Source organism: Rhodnius prolixus, unplaced genomic scaffold (genome assembly GCF_049639745.1).
Source record: "Rhodnius prolixus isolate KJV_2025 unplaced genomic scaffold, Rpr scaffold_7, whole genome shotgun sequence".
Classification (NCBI taxonomy): Eukaryota; Metazoa; Arthropoda; class Insecta; order Hemiptera; family Reduviidae; genus Rhodnius; species Rhodnius prolixus.
Window position 1 is genome coordinate 22220618 of NW_027411582.1, and position 26243 is coordinate 22246860.

The 26243-nt window shown below is 33.0% G+C and overlaps 2 protein-coding genes across 7 annotated transcripts in view; both read left to right on the forward strand.

The window, feature by feature from the left end:
* The first annotated feature begins 483 nt into the window (after positions 1-483).
* On the forward strand, positions 484-18730 carry LOC141447181 (late secretory pathway protein AVL9 homolog). 5 transcript variants are annotated; one of them, XR_012454199.1, is made up of 13 exons: positions 484-680; positions 1528-1734; positions 1936-2170; positions 2314-2503; positions 3007-3254; positions 3344-3525; positions 6256-6390; positions 7939-8161; positions 10098-10272; positions 10351-10439; positions 10854-11071; positions 11239-16936; positions 17850-18730. XR_012454199.1 is itself a non-coding variant. In XM_074114465.1 (12 exons), the coding sequence occupies exons 1-11, from the start codon at positions 597-599 to the stop codon at positions 11066-11068; spliced, it is 1983 nt and encodes a 660-aa protein (XP_073970566.1). In that variant the 5' UTR covers positions 484-596; the 3' UTR covers positions 11069-11071; positions 11239-18730. The 5 variants fall into 5 exon arrangements, 4 of the variants coding, with proteins under 4 accessions (XP_073970566.1, XP_073970567.1, XP_073970568.1 ...); XM_074114465.1 differs by having other exon boundaries at positions 11239-18730; XM_074114466.1 differs by having other exon boundaries at positions 13829-18730.
* Tlk (Tousled-like kinase) overlaps positions 15771-26243 on the forward strand; it is a 182681-nt gene continuing 172208 nt past the window's right edge. The window contains exons 1-2 of one of the 2 annotated variants that reach the window (XM_074114460.1): positions 15771-15842; positions 20811-20880. In XM_074114460.1, the coding sequence (XP_073970561.1) occupies positions 20850-20880 (31 nt within the window). In that variant the 5' untranslated portion in view covers positions 15771-15842; positions 20811-20849. Of the gene's footprint in view, positions 15843-19658; positions 20205-20810; positions 20881-26243 lie in introns of those variants that run through there. The other variant, XM_074114459.1, reaches the window with a different exon arrangement.

The following is a 26243-nucleotide window of genomic DNA, read 5'->3' on the forward strand; positions in this document are numbered from 1 at the left end:
AACACAATGATGAAATCGTACAACTTTCGCTATCTATTGGAGCAAATAGAACTATTTCACTATTACTTCTCAATAATCTTTAATGTAGTTTCTTATTTAGCCGATAGGTGTAGCGGGCTGTTTTTTATCGCTCTATAAATGGATTTTCAGTTTCATTCAACTACAATTTGGGAAGATCGTTTGCTTTTATCTCCCGCTTATAGGAAACTTTTCTCCTAAAGAATGAAGTGAAGGAATCATTTTTATAAAAATACAATTACTGACTTCTTAATAATTGCTCTCACCAATCTGATATGTAAATAAAGGTTATGAAATCACAAAAGATAATATAATAATGCATGTATGAGTGTTATTATAATAATGAATTATTATCCACGTATACTATGTTACATAAGATTTTATAATATTAATATTTATTTTAAATATGGGGACAATAGGTACTGGCACCTGTATCAATTTTTAGTTCCAAATATAAAATTGTGGAGCGCTGCTGCCAATTAATCATATATGGCGTAATGTCAACATTGGTGAATCAATTTTCGTTCATGATGTTTTTAAATCGGTTAAATTTAATTTTAATGTAATTTTGTTTAGAAATGGAAGAAGGTTCAGGAAGGAAAAGTGCTGGCCCCATTTTACACGTACTAGTTGTTGGTTTTCATCATAAAAGGGGTTGTCAGGTACGATTTTTATATTTGTTATCAATAATTCTTTCAACTAACTTCTTAAATGACCTTATTATTAAGAATAAATACTCGATTTAATTGTGAGAATTGCTGTTGTTGCTTTTTTATCTGCTATATTAGATAATCAAATAATATATGGTTTTTTATTACAAGGGTATGGTGTAAAACTTAGGGCAAGCTACATCAACTTTATCAAAACTTAATAGCTTTTATTTTCTCTTTTCCCGAAGCGTATCAACGATAATGTGAATATAGTGGACAATTTTTATCAATTTGAGCTTTACATTGAGTGCTGATAACATGCATTGTGCTTAAACACATTTTAAGTTGCTCATTCCATTCTACTTTGAAGTTAAAAGAACATTCCATTAAGTACTTTTTGGATCCACAGATTACACTTTTTTCTAGCATTTATCCATGTTAAGAGTATTTGATTTTAATGTTAATCATACTGGTAGTTCTTTCTGAAAATAATTTGTAGCGAAGGTGTACATGATACTCTTATTCTAGCAGTTAATGGTTTATACATATCTAGACTAGGATCTCTGCTTAAAGAGAGCAATATAACAATGTAATGAAAATGACAATGTAATTAGGGAAAAAGATTGGAACCACAGGTCATAAGTTTCAAGATTTTCTAAATTAGAAGTTTTCTACCGGATGAAAATGTCAGCCTACATCTAAAAATTCCTCTGTTATCTTACCTGTCATATTCTTCGACTTTGTCTTCTAACATTATAGCTATATCCAAGCAAAGGAGATGGGCAATTTTAGAATAAGAAAAAGATTTGTGCTTGTTATTATTTCTAAATAGTACATTGCTATCTATCTGTTCGTTTAGGTTGAGTATTCATTTCCTCCACTGATTCCTGATGCTTCTGTTGACAACAATGAATGCCCACCTGGATGGAAATATTTGCCAACTTTAGCATTACCTGATGGATCTCATAATTTCGATAAGGATACTGTATTTTTTCATTTACCTGGATTAAATAGCCCTGATGAGACTGTATTTGGTATCTCCTGCTTTAGACAGATTCCAGTAGAAGTAAGCAAATTGTTAAAAATATTATTATTATTAGTAGAAATGAAACTTATTGAAAACTATTTCAATTCCAAATTTTGTGTGTTATCAAATACTTAATGCATTTCTATTTTTGGATAGTTTGGCTTATACTGTTGTTTTTTTATTTATTACTACATCTATCTTAATTGTATTTCATTTTTATTCAAATTATATTAATCCTAGAAATTAAAAAATCGCACTGCTGACATAACTAGAGGAACTGTACAGAAAGCAGTTTGCGTGCTAAGCACAATTCCTTTGTATGGCCATATCCAAGTAAAAATGGAACTTATTACCCATGCTTACTTTGATGAAGGAGATTTTACCAAAGTATCACTTTTAGAAGATACATATCATCATTTGAATAGCTGTTTAAATCAAATCGAAGATATACATAACGCTCCACAACTGTTCGTTGGTAAGCTTATTTTTTTTTCTTTTTTTTCTTTTTTTTTTTTGGCGCATCAACAGCTGAGGTCATTAGCGCCCGGAGCTTATTTATTTATTTTTGTAAATAATTTTGCAGTATTTATTATTAAAGAGTAATGAACGTTTTTGCAGGTTTGTCAGCAAGAGATTTGGTATTATCTTTGAAACATAAAGCTCTTCTCCTTTATAAGCTACTGTTGCTTGAAAAGAAAGTACTATTTTTCCAATCTCCAGTTCAGCCTTTGTGTTCAGCTATTCTCACACTTATTTCATTTCATCCAGGGATGATAGAGAAAGGACTGAATCATTCAGCTTGTATAAGGTAAAACATTCCTTTTGCTATATTTCTTAACCCAGTTATCATATCATTCTGGATTAGAAAATGAACTTTTCTTAGAAATAGTTGGTGAACAACAGTGAATTAGTTAGTTAGTGGAAAATATACTTTCAAACTGCTTGACGAGTGTTCCGGCCTTGAACTTGAGAAGACAAGGTCAAAGAAATTCTTTTGGGACCAATTATTTGTTTCTTTTGTTTCTCTGTTTCGGATAACTTGGTGCCCTTCATCAGGAGTTTATTTATGAGTGGGGAGAGTGTACGTTTCCCTCCGTTACCCATTGGTGAGGACACACATTCGTGTAGAAAATTTGGACAAGTAGGGAAAAACTATTGAAGATTTGCAAATAAGAATACTAAGTTATTAAGCTTGCCATATGTATTTAGTAAAGTAAGGGCAGCAACAAGGCAGTCTATAGGCTTGCAGAAATAATTAATTAGATACCTAATAAAATTAGTAATTAAAAACAAAAAAATTCTTATTTCCAGGCCTTCGCGTCCAATGTCACCAGTACCTCAGTTTACAGATAATTTAAGCACACAGGATCCATCAAAGATAGTAATTAAAAAAGGCAAAGAAATAACTGTAGTACAAAATGAAAAAGAATTGGTAACGAAATTAAATGAAGCTAAAGAAGTTACAGAAGAAAGTATAATTCAAGAGATTGATGTAATAGAAAAGAAGGCCAACGGTTTAAATGGGCATAACGTGGAGGTTATTCAGGAAAATTCTAAAGGTTATATTATCTTTTAATTATTGCACACATTACGCCATTTTATTTTTTACGTGTTGATATCGTAATGAATGTTTTCTGCTTTTTTATAGTGGAAAGTATGGAAAATAGGGAAATTATTGAAAATGAAAAAATATCTAATGGTGATTTGGTCAGTATATCTCGAGATACAAGTATGGACTTGATAGGTGATACGAATCTTCAAAATACAATGGCTACTATCGCTCAAATTGATGCCCAATCTTGTGGTCTACCAATCCAACTTTTTTCGAACGTAAGTCATTGAATAATTGTGCTTAGTTTTGTTTTTCTATTTTCCTAGTAAGAATTCCTTTAAATCATGACCTTGAAAGTGAGTTTCCAACTGAAGTTGTGGTTCTATGAAAGAGAATAAATATACTAAGATTGTTTGTGAACATAACATCTCATAAGTCAAATTGGTTGAAGTTTAACAATTCCATTTGTTGTCTGATGACTTCATATACTTCATCGATACCAAGTTTCAATTTTTTGTTTTTCTTTTTTAACGCAAAATTCGCTTTTCATTATCAAAGAAATGTGTATTAAGACTCATTAAGAATTTTACGAAAATGAGTTTAACCAGAAATAAGTGTTCTCAAATCAGGAAAAATTCCTCTTTACTATCTTTTGTTAAAATAAAATAAAAAAAGATATTGTCGTACAGATGGTAGGTTTCGCGAAGCAGGAGTTTGGTACGACAAATAACTAATTAGATCGGTGGGGATCATAAACATTTGAGGCCTGGATACCAAGTTGCACCTAGGGTTGCCAACTCTATAAAGTTCCAAAAAAAAAGGACACCTTAAAAAAAAATTAGGTACATTTCAGGGCCGTCGACAGGATTTTGGGATCCGGGAATTTACAGGGTGTTCAGCGTAAGCTGTTACTTCAGGAGGCGATTCTGGGCATCATTTGCAACAAAAAAAAATCCGTATAAACTATGGCTCGATTCGGCTCCGTTTTATAGATATTTTTAATTTTATGTTTTTTTCAAGGTATTACTACTTTTTAGCAAACATTTGTCTAGTATTTCTCAAACTATTACATCTACAGCAATTTCAATAAGCTCATTAGAAAGAAGGTTAAATTTCCTTTTAAACAAGCTAATTTATATTCCAAAATAATAATATCAAGTGTTTCACTTTGTGGCTCGAAACATAAGAAATAGCAAGTTTCTAATTTTTTCCAAAAACTTTCGACTTCATTTTTCTCAAAAATATTATATAAGTTTAAAACATGCACTATTCATGAAAAAACATCTGCATACATACACCTTTCGAAAGATATACCATGAATAGTGGTTACTTTAAAAATTAGTGCAGAAATCTGTGATTAATTGCAAAAAAGTTGGCCTCAAAACAGAATCGGCATTATGAAAGGAATTCAACTACCATAAGAATATAATTAATCAGAATCCATCAAATCCAGTACCATTTTTTGCATTTTGTTCATCGTTAAATCAATAACCTGTTGACCTATTCAGTTCAGTTAGAACAGAAAAACAACACGCCAAATGAAGTAGTCTCGGAAATCAGAACTTAAATCAAAAATACAATAAAATAAATTAGATTTGTGTGAACAATATCTGAAAAAAGGACAAAAGGCGTCCTTTCCTAATTTAAGAAAGGGACAAGGACAACCAGGTGTTAAAAAAGGACTGTCCTTTCCAAAAAAGGGGAGTTGGCAACCCTAGTTGTACCACAAATTGTTGATACTGCCTTCAATGTTCTGTAAAAGACCAAAAATCTTGCAATTAATAATGCAATCGGATGCAGTTCGATTACCATTAATTAATAAAATTTTACATTTATACGGGTTCTTGTGATGAAACTCCATTACTAAACCTACATTTCCTTTTAACATGCTCGGCTAACAGTATCCAAGCGCTGCAACTGAGTAATTCTTACCGATTTCGAGAACACCTGAATTCTTCTTTACTATCAGAGGAAAAAATCCTTCTGTGTAAAGTCGATTAGTTTTAGCTACTAATTTTATTTAGTTCATAAAATGGACTCCAGAATGACGGTTTCTCCTTTGATATTATTGTTAACACGTTGACTGCCAGACGCATTTTCGATGGTTTGCCCAAGGCGCCGACGTGAACTTTTCATTATGCGATGCATATTATGCTGAAATATTATTTGCAGCAGATAAAATGACTTATAAAATCATGCTTGAAGCAGTTTTTGTGGTGAGGGTCACCGGTGGCCCCCACGGCGCTGCAGCCAAGTCGAGTGCCGGACACCGGTGACCCCCATGGCAGACAACGTGTTAAATCAGAGGAAGTACGTGGAGCATTGGCGGAAGTCTATTTAGAACTCTCTCCTATGACTTACCTTCCATCCAGATTTCAATTCTGTTTATAGTAGAATAGATTAAATTAGGGCGGCCTCAAGGCCTACGCCATTGCGACCCCTTTGGATGTATTGTGGCTCCCCGACTTTAGAGCTCGCTCTCCAGATCCGTCCGTTTAATCAGACTCTTAATTCTGGAGAGTGACTCCTGGGTAAAGCTCTCAAGGCCTTGGTTTTTTCCTCCCCGAGAAGTAACATCCTTAGCCATAAAAGCCCCTCACACTGACACAACACCTGCAGTGCCGTTTCCTCTTCTTCTCCTGACAGAACCTACAAAAGGCTATCATCTGCCAGGCCCATGCGATGCATGTGTTTTCTGAGCCTACAATTAATCCTTATAGCCCCACGGCCTTGACGGATTAATACTGCGAATAGCCTCTAATGAACTCTTTTCGCCTGTCTCTCTGCCCAGTGGTGGCGAGCCACCACTCCTGAGACCTACTCTGCACCCACAAATTAATGGCCGCAGTCTTAACACACTTCGAAACCCCAATACAGGGCTCCGGGCAAGCATTGGCGGAAGTCTATTTAGAACTCTCTCCTATGACTTCTCTTCCACCCAGATTTTCATTTCTGTTTAACATTCCAATATCCAAAAAAAAACACTGAAATACAATTGCTATTTTTAGGGTTACCTATGCCTGCCATATTTGTCATTGCCTTATATGGATGTACTAACGGATAAAAATATTCGTGGATATATATTAGGTGCTACAAATGTTTTATTTAAACAAAAAAAGAATCTAGCAGATGTTGTTGTTGAGGTAATTATCACGTTTTCATTATCTTTAGTACTTATTCTATTTTAGTTTGACCTTGTATTTCATTTTGTATTTTTTATCTGTAGTTACAAAAATCTTATAAATTATTTGAAAACTAAGTCATAAGTATGGAATGTTTAATGGTGAAAAGTATTAAGAACATTCATTTTTTTTTTTTAACTATTTAAAAAAATATATACGAGGGTCGTTTGAAAAGTTCGTGCAAAGTCAGAGAGATAGCACTACTGGCGCGTATCGAGGTTATGTTTAGTTAGTAGCATCTCTTGGAAGAACACACACCAAGTTTCAGCCAGATCGGTCTATTTCTTTGTGTTTGGCATTCGTTTGAATCGAGGAAGTCGAGTGATTTTCAAAAAATGGACGAAAAAGAATTTCGTGTGTTGATTAAACACTACTTAATGAAAGGCAAAACGCCTCAGGAGACTAAAGAGAAGCTTGATAAACATTATGGTGACTCTGCACCTTCGATTAGAACAGTTTATAAGTGGTTTCAAAATTTTTGGAGTGGCCATATGGGCACAAGTGACGCTGAACGTTCTGGACGCCCTGTTGAGGTTACTACTCCAGAAATCATTGATAAAATCCATGATATGGTGATGGATGACAGAAGAGTGAAGGTGCGTGAGATTGCTAGTGCTGTGGGCATCTCGAATGAACGGGTACATAATATTTTGCATCAACATTTGGACATGACAAAGCTATCCGCAAGATGGGTGCCGCGATTGCTCACGCTTGACCAAAAACGAAATCGTGTGAAGTGTTGCAAGGACGGTTTGCAGCTGTTCCAGAATAATCCGCAGGACTTTAAGCGTCGTTTCGTCACTGTGGATGAAACATGGATACATCCAAAGACCAAAGAACAATCTAAACAATGGGTTACCAAGGGGGAATCTGCGCCAAAAAAGGCGAAGACCGTTCCTTCGGCCGGAAAGATTATGGCGACTATCTTTTGGGATACGCAAGGAATAATCCTCATCGACTATCTGGAAAAGGGTAAAACTATTATAGGTGCATATTATTCATCGTTATTGGACCGTTTGAAAACTGAGCTGCAAGAAAAACGCCCACGATTGGCCCACAAAAAAGTCCTTTTCCATCACGACAACGCACCAGCTCACACCTCAGCAGTTGTGGTCGCAAAATTAATGGAAATAGGGTTCCAACTCGTTTCCATCCCCCCCTATTCTCCAGACTTGGCTCCCTCGGACTACTATTTGTTCCCCAATATGAAGAAATGGCTGGCGGGAAAAAGATTTTATTCAAACGAGCAGGTGATTGCAGAAACGAATGGCTATTTTTCAGACTTGGACAAATCCTATTATTCGGAAGGGATCAACAAACTAGAGCAGCGTTGGACGAAGTGTATAAGCCTAAAAGGAGACTATGTTGAAAAATAAAAAAGGTTTACCCCAAAAAATTAAGTAGTTTTTATTTTTGCACGGACGACCCTCGTATTTTCTGGAAATAATACCTTTAAACTATAAATTGTTAATTAATATCTTAATACCTTTCTTTTCTGTATTGTAACAGCTGGACACTGGTTTAGTGGAAACCTTAGATTTAGAAATGAAACGTATACTACATCTTTCAACTGAAGATCTTAGGTTTGGTGAATTTTTAGTACGTCATGTTAGCGCTGGTACAAGGCATGATGTATATACTGATGGAGTTGGTTGGGAAGGTGGTGATGATTGGGTTAGAGCCCAGTTTCATGCTTATACACTATGTCTGCTTAGAACTAGTTTATTACAGGGTAAGGAAAAGTTATTACTTTGTACTTAATGTAAATAATCCTAGCAGTGCTGACATTTTTACCAGAGAAGTTGGTATAAATTTGTTTCGGGAAGAAATGCATCGATTCTTCTGAATCTTTCATAGGGTATTCTTGCAATAACTGCTTGGGTAAAAAGGCTGTGACCAACGTTCGAGGTCTGTAAATTAAGTAATGAGACTGATTTTTTAAAAAAAATTTATTCAAAAAGAATTACAATTCTACATTGTCACCTTCAAAATAACTTCCTTCTGAAGCCACACAGCGCTGGAGACGTTTCTTCCACTCCTCATAGCAGTGCTCGAACTCCGATACTGGAATAGCCTTCAGCTGGTCGGTAACAGCCGTTTTTGAATGTTTTCGACTGTCCCAAAATGAGTTCCCTTGAGGTGATTTCTCAACTTCGGGAAGAGAAAAAAAGTCACAAGGACTCAAGTTAGGCGAATAAAGAGGCTGAGGAGCCACAGGAATGTTTTTACTGGCCAAAAACTCGTTTATTGAAATTGCTGTGTGACAAGGAGCATTATCGTGATGCAACACCCATTTGTTCTTGATGTTTGGTCTCACACGAATGACCCTTTTTCGAAGTTTTTCAAGAACCTCTCGGTAAAAGTGTTGATTGGACGTTTGACCTTAAGGTAGAAACTCTTTGTGGACGATTCCGTGGATATCGAAAAAACAAATCAGCATGCATTTCATCTTCAACTTCGCCATCCTTGCTTTTTTGGGCCTTGGGAGTTTTTGGCCAGTAAAAACATTCCTGTGGCTCCTCAGCCTCCTTATTCGCCTGACTTGAGTCCGAAGGCTAAATTATAACAAAGTGATCATAATATCTGGGGTGTACATCCATGTTGATTTACTGACTTCCTTGATGTTCATAAAATGAATCCTGAAGCTACACCAAGAAAAATCTTGGCCCCACAAATTAACGATTTTCGTTGGTAGAGTCTGTTGTCAGCTGTTAGGTCTAGAGTTCGCAAGTTCATAATTCAAACAGCTGAATTTGTTTACAGTTGCAGTTGCAACTGTAATCAAATTGAGATCTCTTGGACTGGAGGAAGTTCATCATTATTGGTGCATTCTTCAACCTTTTTTTAAGATACGATAGAAAAATTAAAAAGCATAAATGAGTACTTTTATTAATATTCCCTGTTTCCAACAGAACTGATGTTAATTTTTAGTTTTTTTTTCAATTAATGATTTTTCAATTAATGGAAACAGAGTTCTTGAAAATCATTTCATATGTAAATCCCAGCTGTGGGGTTCAGCCAAACCTACAAACATACGGACAGTACAAGACATTTCAGTCAAAACTCCTCCGACAGATAGCTGACGCTCCTTTCTACGGTGACTAACCTCACTCTTCACACCGACCTCAACATTTCCTTCGTACACCAACTCGCCAAGACTAAATACCAAAAATTCCATACTACTCTCTCGACTAGCTCCAATCCTCTTGTACTGTCTCTCGCCACTTCTGACATCCCTAATACTCCTCGCCGACTGAATCGCCAGTGGCCCCGCTTCTTCCTTGTAGGCTGAAGACCTAAATCATTATTCTCCTATCTCTCCTCTCTCCTTCTCACATTCTCCTCTCTCTTATAGAGAGTGCTACCGCTGGGTAGTTTCTCTCCACCTGCTCTCCTCCCGCACCAGTTTATCATACTCATCATATTTACTGACTGTATACAATGTATACAGATTGTAAATTACAAAAAAAAAAAAATTAAATCCCACTTTACACGCAGACCAAATAGTTCTTTACGAGGTGAAATTTATGCACTTCTCTTTGCTCGTATGCATTGAGCGAATATCAGAGGAAGTCATTCTACGTCTCCTAGGTTGCTGAAGAATTCTTTTCAGGTCATTCATAGAGAAGAGAGATAACTTACATTTTTTTCTTTTTTCTAATGTTTAGAGGGGAGCAAAGAAATAGATCAATTTAACAAATGGTACATTGCTGCTTTACAAGAATCAGAAAGTTATAAACAATGGTTAGCGAATCCGTTATCAATGAATGTCTTAGAAATCAATCCTGGACATCCATTTACAGGACAACTATCCGTGGCTGATATGAAACTTAGACTTGCACAGTAAGTTGTGTTTAATCAACTTACTAATAAAAAAATTATATTTAAACATTAAATTGATGGCGATAAAATTTTACTTAGTACCATGCAAACTACAGAAGGTGGAAGAAAACTGAATCAAGCTATGGTATCTACAGGAAGAGTGGTGGCCACTACTGGGAGAGCTGTTGGTAAGTTTAAGAAAATTATTTGCTGAATTATTTTGTAATGGTGCAAAAGAGTCCTGGTCCCAGAGGACTCCATAGGAAACCTTCCCTGGGCCAGCTGTGACTGACAAGATGGCGGGTCTAAAATTAGTTAGTAGATTTTAGTTGAACAGCTAATTAGTAGCTTCTGCCTTAGTTCCGAATTGGTGAACCATCTTTCCAAGATCTCAGGTAGACCTCGGCTTTGATGTTCTCCAAATCCATGTGCTAATTAGTTGCAGATTGTAAAAGAACCTTGGAGGTCCTCATGCGAACTGTCTACGTTCAGCGAAGAACCTTTTTAAAAACTATTTCACCTTACCATGACTTCCTTAATTTTTTGCGAAGTTATCGTTTAAACGACAGAAATATTTTTAATTTATTTTTTATTATTCCTAGGAGGTGCACTCTCTCAAGCTAAGGGTGCTCTGACAAATTGGTGGAGTAATCTAACAACGGCACCTCCAGTTGGTCCTGGTTCAATTGGTTCAATTGAATCTACTGGTGAACAGCAACAATCTTTTACAGATGCACAAGAAGATACACCAAAACAACCAATTGTTGAACAAGCGTTAGACGCATTGGAACAAAATCAACCAAGAATTCAAGCATAACAGGTGTGTCTGAGTGTTTTATTTTTTGTTTTTTATATTATTTAATGTATAGTTAAATCGGTTCTTAAATACAAAAACAAAAAAAAATCAATTATCATGAAGGCTATGTTTTAGTTAGAAAATTTATATTAATCTTTATTATTATTATTTGATCAGAATTTTCATTTCAGCATTATTCTTCTAAAACCTTTGATTTCACTTCCAAATTCACTTAGCTACAATTAAACTTTTAGTTCTTTTATAAGTTAATGATATTACATTGTATTTTAATTAAACAATTTACAATATGATGTTTTCTTTAGAGTGGTAATACAGTATCAGATCAAAAGTAGTTAAATTGATATTTGTTTCGTAGTTATCAAGAAAATAACCGATTAATGTCAGGTATAATTTTCATTTCTAATTCGTATATGTTTGAAAACTTATGATTGGATATGATAATGTATAAAAATTGTTATTGACTTCGTTGCTGTGATGTTAATGCTCTTGGTGAATCCAGTTATTCTGATTTTTTTTTTTTTTTTTTAAATTAACTTTTAGAAGGTGCTTTTAATTTCAAATATTACTAGAACTTTTTAATTATCAACGTTTTCTTGATTCTTCTTTTTCTTACCGTCAAAATTTGATGAAACTATTGAGAATTGAATTTCTGAATGAAATAATAATCTTTACAGTTCAAAATAATAACCATTACTTTTATTTTGTTTGAGAAGACTCGAGCCTTGATGATTCTCCAATTGTTATAAAATAAAATTTGTTTTCATGTGGTTTCATTATGTAAGTAACTGATTTTGAAAGTAAAAATGTTGCAGAAGCTAAAAATATTAGTTAAAAGAATAAAGAAATAATAATAATCAAACACATTTACCTTGAATGCTACAGAATTACACCAGTTAATAAAAAAATACCTTATACATCATTAAAACAAATAAATAAATAAAAAATAGTGTGCTCCTATTAAACCTAACCTTGACGGTGGTAGCAAATCCCGAAATTGGTCAGAATCAAAAGAAAAGATGTATGCTCTCTGTAAAATAGAATCTCAGATTAGATAACTTTTAAGATTGCAAATAATATAAAGTATATATATTTATAGAAACATTAAAAATAACATTGAGAAAATGTTTATTTATATTTTCTTAATAAACAAGTTTCGCGATGGAAAGAAATGATCCATATAATGGAGCAGGTTAGTCAATTTGTTTTAAGGCTGCAGATATATAAATTAATGAACTTGTGTTTTCATAGAAAGATAATAAAGTTAATGGTAGTTTCTATAAATAAGAGTTAGATTTTGGACTTAGATTCGATTAGTCGACTGTTCTTTCAATTTCTTGAGGCTCAGAAGTAAAAACTCGGCAAGCCTGATTTATAGTAATATGTTTTAATGAACAGTTAAACGTGAATAAAATTAAAAACAGGTTATCCAACTTAAGAGTTTTCTCAACTTTAATGCTATAATAATGATTTAGGTTCAGTGAGTAAAATGATTTTAGTTGCATCAAAAATTCTGTAGTTTTCAAAACTTGTTTAGAAATTAATAAAAAGGATCCTCTTCCCGAGAAGTAACCTTCCTTTCGGACCTTTAATATCCAAAATACCTTGAGACTATGCCCCTCCCAGATATTTGAAACAAATGGGTATACAAAACCTAAGTTGTACATCGTTTTCCTAACTCATGACAGATAGACGTGAATGTCGTGGGGGTAGATGACTGGCCAACCAAAAGTGCCCTCTCAATACATTTACCAATTAACTTAATTGCATCCTACTCATGGAGACAAGAATCTTATCGTCAACCTAGCTGGAGGCATCCGTATGAGTTTCTCCAATGCTTTTTCGAGACCCGTTATTCACCATTTCTTGATCGTCCTATCACAAAATTGTTTGATTCGAGACTATAAAGCGGTATTGATCATTCTCTAGTAAAACTCGGATTGCTTTATCATTGCCTCCTATAAATGCATATTAATGTATACACAGAATAGCTTCAGAATAGCAATATTCTTAAGTCTTCTATAGTAAAGTAGTAATCGCCTATTTTTTCAGGCGGAGCTTAACGTCCAACTACCATTTACTAGGTGTCGTGGACGGAGGTAACTTGCAAACGTACTTTACTATTTCTCATTTAACCATTAAATAAAATCCAAGGCCTGAAGACCGGGAATCGAACCCAGTACCACAATGCATAGTAGCTTTGCAGGTCTCGCCTCTTAACCCGCTCGGCTACCGTGACGCCTCTTAAGTCTTCTATATTCCCTCAGTAATATGGGTGCCAGCCAACACATCCTATTAAATATCTTGAGCACAACTTGATTCCGAAAAAAATTCCTTACAAAATTCCGTGCCATTCCTCCGAACTTTTTGCCTTGCCGGTTTATCCATACTCTGTTGTAACTAAGCTCTAGACAGTCGGTTGGCTTTACGATAGGCAAGTCGAAAAACATTAGAAGACTATGCCATTAATTATTCTTTTCGATCAACACCTTAAGGGGTATCCCCAGAACGAGAAACACTACCAGAAATTACTAATAAGAAATCGTGACTTTTAATATTTTTGCTTAATTTGTTCAAAAAGGAAAATAACTTTGTATAATCAAGATAAACTGTTCTTCCAAAAAAAATAAGCCCGATTTTCATGCGACATTTAAGAAATTACCTTTATGAAAAATACAATTTCAAAAAAAGTCTGTTTTCTTAAAACTACTTTAGAAAAATATTATTTTATTGCAATTCCTTTACATTAATTAAATTTTCCAGTATAGGTGCTCTTGTCCTTCTCAAGTTGAAAACAAAGGAGCTTGAAGATTATAGTATCTACATTTTGGTATTATTATTATTTTTTTATGAACTATTCTTTTACATTAAAAACCAACCTAAGAATCGTTCTATATTTAATAACAAGTAAACTTTTAATTTTGAAAAAATTAACTGCCAAGCAGTAAATCTTTATAATAAATTTTAAAAATAGTATATACATGTAGAGATAAATTATTATAATTGTAAATATATTATTTGTATAGATAAATAAAAAAAAATGAATTACTCGTTATCTGTTATTAGTATTTTAATTTAAATTTTCTGTTGCCATGTAGGGGTCAAAAAAAAAAATATATTGGGCAAACTTCAGTTCATGCCCATTTTTTGCTATTTGACTCGGCTTAAAATGTTTCCTATTTCAGACTGAACGCGGCTTGAAAGTGGTTTGATAATTTATATTTTACTTTTATGTTTTCAAAATGATTTGGAATCCCTATTTTTATTTTTTATTTTATAATATTATATAAAAAGTATACAATAAGAAATGAGACAATATTTTTGTTCACTTTTAATCATTTAATGTCTGTAGAAGAAATTGATTGAAATGATATATGAAATTTGATTTATGTTTTCCGAAATTGTTTAAATATTTTTCGATTGGATTGTGGCTTTATTTTATTTTGTTCAGATAATTTACATGGATCACATGAATATAAGTGGATTAGTTGAAATTAAGACTTGATCGAACTATGTTTTCAATATATTTATTTCTATTTACTTAGTACCAAAAACTGAACCATTGTTAAAACTCTGTATGGGCTTACTTTTATGCTTTGGCATCATTGGTTGAAAGTGAAATTTAAGTAGTAGTGTTTTTTTTCTGATTTCGAAAGATTTTTCGATAAGTTCTAATTAACAGAATACTGGAAGAACTTACCCAATTTGGGTTTGCGAAGTTCGCTTTAAAACTATGTCTTCTTGATATCTTGCTTTTCCAAGCTCTTTTAAACCTAGAAGAATTCTAACCTCTAAGCAAACTCTAACCTTTAAGCAGACTCTAACCTATATAGAAGGAAATTGCTAGAATAAAGTGTGCTTAGCATTTTATGATAAACTGAACATTTGGCATTTGGTAGCATTGGTTGTTTTGAATTTCACTTTTAGAAGTAGTTTCTGCGAGTGAGCGACCGAAGGTGTGCGGTGATACCCACTAGTTAAAGCAGATCTTCCAGTCTACAAGAGCCGAACTTCGTTCTGCTACCGTACTACTTACAGCGCAATTTCCTGACAAAATTAGCGCTGCTTATTCGCCCATGCTTTGTATGATTGTTCAGTTGGCAGTAGTCCATCAAGATGCCTGCCTTCATCTGAATGGACGCCCGGCCTAGTTGAAATTATAACGTAGTAATTAAAAAAAAAAAAAAATCCCTTATAAACGGCCTCTGGTCTTAGAATTCTATCCTCCTCTTCTACGATCTACTGTACACCCATTCATTGATGGCTGCCTTAAGAGAGGCATTTGCAATGCCACAAAAGGGTTCAAGAGCCACGAAAACTTAAAATGATCCTACACTAACCTTGAGCAGACAGCTTACTTGATAGGTGGTTAAACCTCCAATTTCTATCTAAAAAATATACTCGACCTGGTTAATCCTCCATGCACAAATTAAATTATTTTGTAAATCCAAATAATATTTAGTAGTAAAATTACTTCCCCTTAAGAGGGGTAAGAGAAAGTCACAGTTTTTGATGTAATTGAAAAGTATTGTAATTTTTATGCATGTCTTTTAATTGGGTTCGAACCTTTGTTTAAAAAAAATTATCTACATATAATTAGAACATTTGAAGCGAATGGAGCGACATTGAATAATAAATCCATTGAAATTTTAATTACAGATGATTTTTTGTTTCTTTCTTTACAAGTAGGTTTCAGTTTGTAAAGGTTTCATATTTTAATAAGTCACAAATAGTGCACAATTTATTCGTGGTCGGGTTACTACCATCAGCAAAATGTGTGAGTAATATAAAAATTTACTAGCTAATTGTTATCAAAATTTGTCACCTTGTAAAGTGTAAACTAAATATTTATTTAAGAAAGTGATGAAAGATATTTATTTTTAAATTAAGGCTGGGGACATACAAAGGTACACAAAGTTCATCAACAAAAATGAAATTATTGGTCAAATTATCATTATTATGCAGTTAACTTACTCGGGAAATTTTTATGCACAAAGAGTACCTTTGTTTTCAAGTTGCTTAAATTCTATTTAAGATTACTTACGATCTGACCTTACTAAATACCAATAAGAACACATCTGAAGTGGCCGTGAAAAGCGCTTCTACAATTAATTTTCCTGCTTGTTTATTCTAAAGTCACAACTTTTAAGCAATAAGATTTCAAGAACGATAGACAAAGTTGGTTACACAATTAAAAAAGATAAATTTTATGATAGTGCCAGGAATTAAGATTAAATACTTATGATTTTTTTATACCGTATGCCAGAAAACGGATACTTATCCGCGATATAGCCTGCCCTACATTTTGGTCTTCGAGCAAAACATCTTAAATTTTTAGGTTATTTAATTAATAAGTTTTTATGAATTAGAATTCATTCAAAATTTGGGAGGTCCTTACGGTGGCCCATGCAGCTTTCTAAATGTGACTGTGTGTATGGGTTTATTGTAGGATACACATGTATGTACTTAAGTGGGTTTGATGGTAAAGCAAGAGTTCGTTTGTGGGTTTCTCTTAAACTCAGTTGTCCTCAAGTTAACAAAATTTTGAAAGTGTATTCTGGTATTTTCTTCCATTACATTAACTCAGTTAATACACCGTTAACTATAATATTTGTGTTAGATTGATAAAGCTTTATTTAATGTAATTACATATTTACAACATATGGAAGTAGAAATGCTACTTTTATTAACCCTTCATAAAAATTATATTTTTATTGACAATTATAATGAAACTATTAGTTATCGGAGAGGGTTTGTTTGAAAACCCGTGACTTCGGAGAGAAATAAAATGATGAAAAATTATGTTGAAAGATTATGTTTTAAATGCATCAGTGACGATAATTTTGCTATGTATCTCAGACAGGATGGCAGGTAGGATTTGGTTTTTGATCTGGCTTGACAATAAATTGAATCAGTCTCAGTTTTATTGTGTGGTACCTATAATTTCATGAAGGTAGGCAATGCGGATATAGCGAGGCAAGTTTGTGGCAAAAAGAAGTAATATATTTTGGTAATTTGGAGTTTAGACAGATTGTATTTACATGTGTAAACTCTAGGCTGCACTGGTACAGGCTAGTATAAGACAAATGATTGATTTACATATGATGTGTCTGGAGAACATATTGGAATTTCAGTAAAGGAGTGGAAGAAGGGGCCTTTTTTTTTTACCGATGCCTACTCTTGTCATTTATTTCTGCTGAAGTCAAGAGATATGGCTTAAGTATTTAATGTTAGATCTCCAAAGTATTAAAGTATTATAAACCTGTGATGTGAGCTCTGCGTTTATTAAATATAATGGCTTCAGTTTGACCATTATTTATATACTCAGTATTTTTGAGATCATTTCAAGTCGTTCAATGAGTAGGTTCCCTATTTTAAGCACTGTTACAGTGCAAGGTATGATGTGTATTTACTACTTAAGGTTAAGTTTCTGTGATTATTGGAATTTATTTCGATAATAAGTAATAAAGTGATTACTTCCTTATTCATTCAATAGAAAAGATAGAAAAATAAGTTAAAATTTTGTAAACACTAACTCAAATTGGGTAGCCTCATAACTCTTATCTTTTAGTAAATCAATTACAGAAAGTTGTGCTAACAGCCTCAAAGATTTCCTAACTTATATTCATTTGAACAATAATCTGGACTGGATAAAAATGATTACTATAAAATAATCTTAATATATTAAAAAAGGGCACGATTGATGTAGAATAATTGTGATATTATATATTTATTTTTTTGTGCGATTAGTGTTATGTATACAAATTATTATTTTTTTTTTCAGGAAAGTTATAATAAAAATTTATTTGATGTATACATTTAGAACAAGCCAATTATAAATTGTGACGATTGTCAGGTGTGCTGAATAGAATTGATTTACTGAACAATTTTATATATATATATTTAACTTTTTTGTTTTTTTTCTCACTCTTTATAATTTTTTAAAAAGAATAATACCTTAAAATACATGTGTCAGTCTTTCCATCTGTCCTCTAGTAACAATTTTTAGTCTGTACTTAAATTTATTTCACTTACATATCTTTAGAAATGTGATGAAATACGAGGAAGGAAAATGGAAAAATCTCTTCTTAGAGTTGCGGTTAAATAAAAGTGTTTCATTTAATTCACTAGAAATTTTATTTATTATATAGTATTCCTAGTAATTGTTAAAAACTGATGCATTCCATTTATTTCTTTTATTTTTTTGTTTTTGTTTAATTTATTTACATATAAAAAATTTATAAACTCCGTAAAGTACATCCACATTTCAATGTATTTGGATTGATAATTGATAAAACATTAATGCTATTTCAGGTTTCACATTTCATTCAAGTCCAAAATTTCCTTTAAAATAGTATATCATTAATTGAACGTACAAAATTCCTTTCTTATAATCTGGTTGGTATGAAATTACTTACCTAAAGAGATCTGTTGCTTAGGAAAATAAAAACTTGAGTTAGGAAACAAACATGTAGGAATTTTCAGAATATATAAAGAAACAACTACATTAAATGTATTCTCATTGTTTTCATATAGGTCAAATTTTTCAATAAATAATGTTTTAAATATATGACTTCCCCAATAATGTGGATGCTACAGGGATATATATTAAATGTGATATATAAGTAGAGTATACCTTTAAATAAATTGTGCTTTTAACTAGTATTATTTTTTCATTTTCATCTACAAGCCATCTAGGATTATTAGTTGCTTGACGCCTTGCCTAATTCCTTTTTTGTTCCATGAAATATACTCTGGAGTTATGGTGAATTAAAGTCACGATAAGTTCAGGACCCACACCTTTTAGACACTCAGTAATAAAAATAATCGTCTTAGGGCAATCTAAAACTGACTGCTCAGTAATAAATATGAACTTGATATTTTGTCATTACAAAAAACGTATCATAAGCAAGATATCTGGTATCCAAAAACTATCCAATGGTATTGAAGTTCAGACAAAAACATCATTTTTATTCCTCGATGCAGTGCTTTCTAACCTTGTTTTATTCTGAGAGTCGAGTTGACTAAAAAATAGTTGTACTAATCTTTAATTTTTTTATAAATTGATTTATGAGGCATCCGCAACAGTTGTGAGTTGTTTCTGGGCACCAGGAATGAACAAATCAACAGAGGTGGCAAAAAAAAAATTGGAAGTATTTCTTTAATGAAGAGTCTTAAAAAATAGACTAATGGAGAGTGCTGGAGTATTTTATGCAGTATCACTCTGTACTTCTATTGATTTTATCTTCTTTTATATGAATACATCCTCAAGTTCATTTTAAACTAATTTGACCCTGGCAATCCCTTAAAATTTTGAAGGACTTTAGGACAGAGTGATTACAATTCAAATTACTGTACGTCTAAGGAATTTCCACTACAACCAAACATTGGTTGAAATAATAAGAAAATATTTGAAGCCAGTCTGAACTGTAAAAGAAAAAATTAAAATATTACCATCTTAGTTCACTTAATCGCTAATAGATAGCAGGCGCTTACGGTAAACTTTCAACCTTTACAAAGAGATTGCGCATGCCTCTTTGATCTTTTCATTGAGAAAAGAATAGAACTGGAATTTCTTTGGTTAACCAATGAAGTCTTTTTTATGTCAGGTTCGTTTGTTGATTTGCTGATAGAGTACTATAAAGTTTCACTCGTTGTTTAATTATTAATCTTTCTATGCGGTCTAACTTTTTTTTCCTAGCTAGCATTGTGAACGATTTGTTGTTTTTGTTTTTACGGAACGGTAATTATTATCATTATTTTTAAATAAACGTAGTAAATCTAGAAATGTCTCGAAATGACGTCAGTATGTCATCTGTGCAAATGGGGCTCAGTTCGGCGGTTTAAAATTTTACAAATCGAATTTGCAAGGAGTTTGATTGGAAGTTTGTACTTATTTCGAACGACTCGGTAACGTGTTATAAATTAGTATTTTTAAAATTTCTTTTTAACTTGTAATTGAAAAACAATAAGATGTCTTTATCACTAGGCGGGCAGCCGCCATTTTATAAATAAAGTTTTTTTTTTCGCCAATGGATTATTTAATTAGTATTTATGTGTACGTGTTTTAAGTGCCGTGTGTCCTGTGTAAGGAGACAAATCCGCCAACATTAGAGGCGTCTCAGCATATTGGAAAAAGGTAAATTGATGTTTAGTACAAAGTATCATCTGAAAATTCAATGAAACTGACTGATAGCGTTCTTTTTTTAAAAAAAAATCCTGTAAATCTCAACAAGGTTTTAGTTAACGTGAGTTGACTACATTACATTATGATTTTTCAATTTATATTTTCAATTTAAAGCAAAGCTAGTAAATTGTAGATTATTTAATTCACTAAGTACGTTCCTGATACGAGTTTGATAATCTCTAAATTCTCAATGCCAGTGCAACAAACTTTCATTGATATCTATAATCCACAAAATAAAACGCAAGATTTAAAAAATTGTTAAATAATAGTTTCCTGAATATTTTATAAGGTTTTTTGGAGTACTGTTTGTGTAGTTTTTTATGTTTTGAAAGAATGGATTTTTGAATTTAATTCAATTATTAACTTCTTTGCATTAAAAATCTCAGATTTTTACGTATTTATACTTGTAGCTACGGTTGATATGCAAGTTTCTTGATTTATGTGTTCATAGAAAGAACTGTGAGATATATTTTAAGCTATGTTTTGATCTTTTGAAATTTTCTTCTTCCCTTTGCTATTACTTTAATTATCTTTGACAATTTTATTTTTTTTGTTTAGGAAGCGGCAGATGGGGCGTCGCCACTCGGCATTAGCGGGATGACCGAGGGCAGGTGGCACTCTAGTGGAGGTAAGTGGTTACTTTAAATGTTATATTAAAGATTCTTAATCAATTTGTTTCTAATGTTACAATACCGAAAGTATCTTTTGATCCCTGAAGCAAAATTTTCAATTATTTTTATTGTTGATTGTGTACTAATTCTCTGCAAATGTTTTTATCTTACATTTTTTTTTTTTTATTTGTCTGTTGTATCAGATATTTGCCCTTTGAAACCTTCCACACTTTTATTAAATTGTGTGTGTAAAGGTCAACACAAATACCAAATTGTCTTTTAAATATATTATCTCGTCTTCTGATAAGATATTTTGTAACAGTAATTTGTAAATTCTTGAATTACTTTTTCTTTTAAAAAAAATCTTTCTAGGGATTTTACTTTGTTTACTTAGATTATATTATTTGATTAAAGTATAAAGTGTAATGAACATCTTTTTGTTTCTGTTGAATTTATAATTTTTGAGGATTATTTAGTACAATTTATTTATAAATTGTAAATTTACCTGAATCTTGATCTAAAGCAGTTTATTTGATTTTCATTTATTTTACCAATATTTTCTGCATCATTTAATCTAAAAGGCTACTTTTTTCTTAATGTCTGACCATGAATCTTTTTATTATAAAATATCTATCTGTTTTATGATGTATACAGTTTAATTATTTTAAAAATGTTGAGGTTCACTCTTTATAAAAAACAGTTTTTTTACGATTCAATTATAGTTCCATTACGATTCAACTTATTTATTATTTTATTCTTTTGTTTAATTTTTATTTTTTTAATCATGGTGGCTGTAGACTGTCCGGTAGGACAGTTGTATAAGGGTCTTAACTATAAATAATTGTGTTACAGCTATATACCTTTTGTCTTGAAATTATTATTAGACACAATTTTTCTATCTTTAGCTGATCTATATAGAAAATAATATTTTCATTCGTTTAATTGTACTTATATTTGTATAGATTTTTTTTTTTCCTAATTAATCGCCAGTTTTGAGAGAGAGCTTCAAATGTGGAATGAAAGTTTAGGCAATTAATTTGTTAATCAAGCTTGCATTAGTATTAGTTAGGGATAATTTACTAGAATTGGGGTTTAACAGGGAAATGTGCAACATTTTGGAATGGCACCACTTGTTTGACCTAATTTAAGAAAATAAGTTGACAGAAAAATGCTACATTTTCAATTAAAAAATCTCTTATTTAAGGAAAATTATTTTGAACATCTTTTAAATGAAATTACATTTAATATTTCTATAACTGTAGTAAATAACTTTAAAATAGTATAATCAATATATTAAGAAAAGGCTAGTCAGTTAATAGCATGAAAAAATAAAAGTAAATTAAAAACAAGACAAAAATCAATCATAACAATGGCTGCCACGTACAAAAAAGCAATTAATGGTGTGCTTTATCCACTTAAATTGTCATTTTGATTTATTGAAAACAAGTCTTTAAGTGAGAATTTTCCTTTAATAATGTACTTATTTTCTAAAATTAGTATTGAAATCGTATTCTTGTTTTAAATAAGTCAGTATAAGGGAAGAGATTACCTATGCGGTTAGCGAACTGGACTCCCACGCGGAGGTCCCGGGTTCGAATCCAGCTGCTGACCCTTAGATTTTCTCTTCCTAGGAGCTTATTACAGCTCACTGTCCGGTTATGGACAGTGTTGTCTGTAACGAGAGAACACTGTCCGGAGGCCGGCAGTGTACTGAAAGAAGCTCCGGGCGCCAATAACCTTAGATGTTGACGCGCCTTAAATCATTAAAATAAAAAAATAATAAGTCAGTATAGAGAGAGGGCATTTGGGTAATTTGGATCACAGAACGGTTTAGTATGGAAGATGTACAGAATTTGAGTTATACATCGTTTAAAAAGTTATTCAATTTTATTTCAGGGGTAATTTTAAATTTACTTGAAAAACTAATCTTTATAAAGAACAAATTAGGTGAATTTAGGGCCCTGATGGTTGTTTTGTAGATAGGGCAACTCTTGGAAACATATTAGAGAAACGAGAATGAATTCTGCGCCATGATGTTATTTGTGACTGATTATACTTATCTTTTTTTCTTACATCGCCATATTTACTAGCGGATTGTCCATTTTACGGGCTGTCCAGCTTAAATTTTCCTTGTACTTAAAAACTGACACTTTTAAGCTAAAAGTTGGGTTGAATTGGGCCTGCAAGTATTCTTGACTCGTGGCTAGCCGAAAACAAGTCACAAACTATCTTCTACTTCGATTAGCCGATATATAACCCCGTTTTCTTCAAGAAGTGCATGCCATTGCTGCTTGTAAAGGGCTAGCTTGTTGTATTTTATTAACCATCATTCTTGATTTGCCTAGAATTTCTTATCTTATAGCGTCATACTGGACGGGAGCATCCGATCGTTGCTTTATCCAATCGTTTCTTACAATTCTAGATTCATCTGCTGCTGTTAAATGTTTTTCCTCAAGTTAGCTACATGCATAAGAATATGTAGCTTTGGATTTCGTTGAGTTTCCCTTCCTCTGAAGAATTTTATTGTTTTTTTTTTTTTATGATTTAAGGCGCTTCAACACCTAAGATTATTGGCGCCCGGAGCTGTTTTCAGTGCACTGCCAGCCTCCGGACAGTGTTCTCTCGTTACAGACAACACTGTCCCATCACCCAACAGTGAGCTGTAAGAAGCTCCTAGGAAGAGAAAATCTAAGGGTCAGCAGCTGGATTCGAACCCGGGACTTCCGCGTGGGAGTCCCTTTCCTTTTATTAAATTAATAATTGAATTATTTTATCTCCACGAGGAGATACCGGGTTCATATCCAACGGCTGGCTTTTAGATTTTTCTTTTCCGAGGAGCTTCTTACAGCTTCTCGGAGGTAGGCAGTGCAATGTGAAAAACTCCGGGCGCCAGTAACCTCATATGTTGACTTTGGATTTTATTTAATGTTAAATATGAGTCGCCTCTTGTCCATGACACCTATTTTAATTTGGTTGTTGGAGACCGCCTGAAAAGATATGCATTACTTTACTTTTTCAATAATATTTCGCTAATAGTGGAGTGTATAATGGACTAAATAGAATCTGTATCAATATAGATTAGACAGAATTTAGTTATCTTTAGCTTAATTTCTTCTTTTATATACAATATACGTATAAAGGACTACTACAGTTTGCGGGGAGGATATGGTATGGCCCACCCTTGTACTGTGAGCAGAGAGAACCGTTACATATGGAACAACCAGAACCTTGGGAACAAGTGCCACTCATTGGCCTATCGATTATTTCCACCCCTGGAAATAGCGCACGGTCGACCTTTCACCAGGAATTCAACTGCACACATACACACGAACGAACGTACCAAAACCCTTGCAACTTTCTAGCGACAGCGCTACCGCCGTTCATGCCGCCTCCCGCCTCCGCCCCCTATCCAGCTCTTATCATCTCTCCGTTGAACACACCCCATTTTGTAGCTTCTATCAGCTTCCTAATTTAACGTTTACACATTATTTCTTTCTATTCAATCTTTTGTCTCATTTTGATGTCCATTTCGTTATATTGATGTAGTAAATAAAATACAGTCGAACCTCTCAATAACGGACACTGGCGGGGGAAAGCAAAGTGGCCGCTGTTTGGAGGTGGCTGTTAGAAGGAGTGAAGGCAAGTTTCATAATGAAGAAATATGTTTTTTTTTCCAAACATCTATTTAAAAATTGTTTATTATTAATAGATTTAAATACGTGCATAATTGCATAATTATTGCAGCTATATGATATGCATCAAGTTTTTCTTAATTATCCAAAAAATTTATCAAAAAACTGCTTATTATTGGCTTGATTAACAATTTTTATAATAGTCATCACATTTATTCATAACAATAATAATTTATGGTAAAATTATCATCATACTAATATCTATTATTAGAAAAATTGAAACCTTTCGGCAAGTTGACGATGGCTCGATTTGGTTTTTGCAAAATCTTCCAACACATTTATTTTAGAGTTAACCACTTTCGTTTTAGAGACATACCCGGAAAAAATAATATTGTTCGTCCAAAGTGATATTGAAAAATGATGGTACAATATGTATGGAGCTTATATAGGAAACTTTAGGAAAAACCGGAAAAAAACAAAAACTTGAGAGGGGATAATTATTTTGATCACCGCGTCAAAGGAACTTTTAATAATAAGGTTGTCTTTGGTTTGGAGGTGAAACATATAATCCGTTCCCTAAAATCAATACCCGCGGTCGCTATGTAGAGTGTCCGTTAGACGCGGAGGTTCTTTTATATAGAAAGTGTATAGGGGTAAAACGGGGAAATCCAAAAACTGCCCGTAAATGGAGGTGGTCGCTAGTGAGAGTGTCCTTTGTGGGAGCCTCGACTGTACTATTGAAAGTAATTCGTAATTTTTAAAAAAAGTTTTCTCAAGATAATTCTTAGAAGGGCACTTCTGAAAGAAGGAATGGGCTAGTAAAGAGAGCGGGTAGACATGCTTCTAACGTTCCATTTGAGTATAAAGTACAATTTTGTGGCCTGCTTTTATTATAAAAAAGGGTTAAATGGGTTGAATTTGAACAATATTCTGCAACCAGACTTACAAATTTTGCTAAAAGATTATATACTTCTTTAAAATATGTAGCTCTATTTTAAAAATTGCCACCTTTTTTTATAAATTTTTTCTGAGTAATTTGTATTACATGCATGTTAAAGCAGAAAAAGACAAAGTTAGAGTCGGCAACTGTTTAAATTTGAATCTCGGAGGATTTAAAACAATATTTTAGTCTTCAATTCGTCTTACCGAAATAGTCGTGAGCACAAATAACCCACAGTTAATGACAAGTAGATTATGCAACAATAATTATTCATTTCTCAATTGTAATTTAATTTAGTCCCCCTAATTTTACTTAAAGTAAAATACTGGAATAATTAGCTGTCCTAAAAATATGCATATTTTATTTATTTTATATTACATATATACCTAGAAGATTACGAGGGACGTTTGAAAAGTCCGTGCAAAAATAAAAACTACTTAATTTTTTGGAGTAAACCTTTTTTATTTTTCAACATAGTCTCCTTTTAGGCTTATACACTTCGTCCAACGCTGCTCTAGTTTGTTGATCCCTTCCGAATAATAGGATTTGTCCAAGTCTGAAAAATAGCCATTCGTTTCTGCAATCACCTCCTCGTTTGAATAAAATCTTTTTCCCGCCAGCCATTTCTTCATATTGGGGAACAAATAGTAGTCCGAGGGAGCCAAGTCTGGAGAATAGGGGGGAATGTGAAACGAGTTGGAACCCTATTTCCATTAATTTTGCGACCACAACTGCTGAGGTGTGAGCTGGTGCGTTGTCGTGATGGAAAAGGACTTTTTTGTGGGCCAATCGTGGGCGTTTTTCTTGC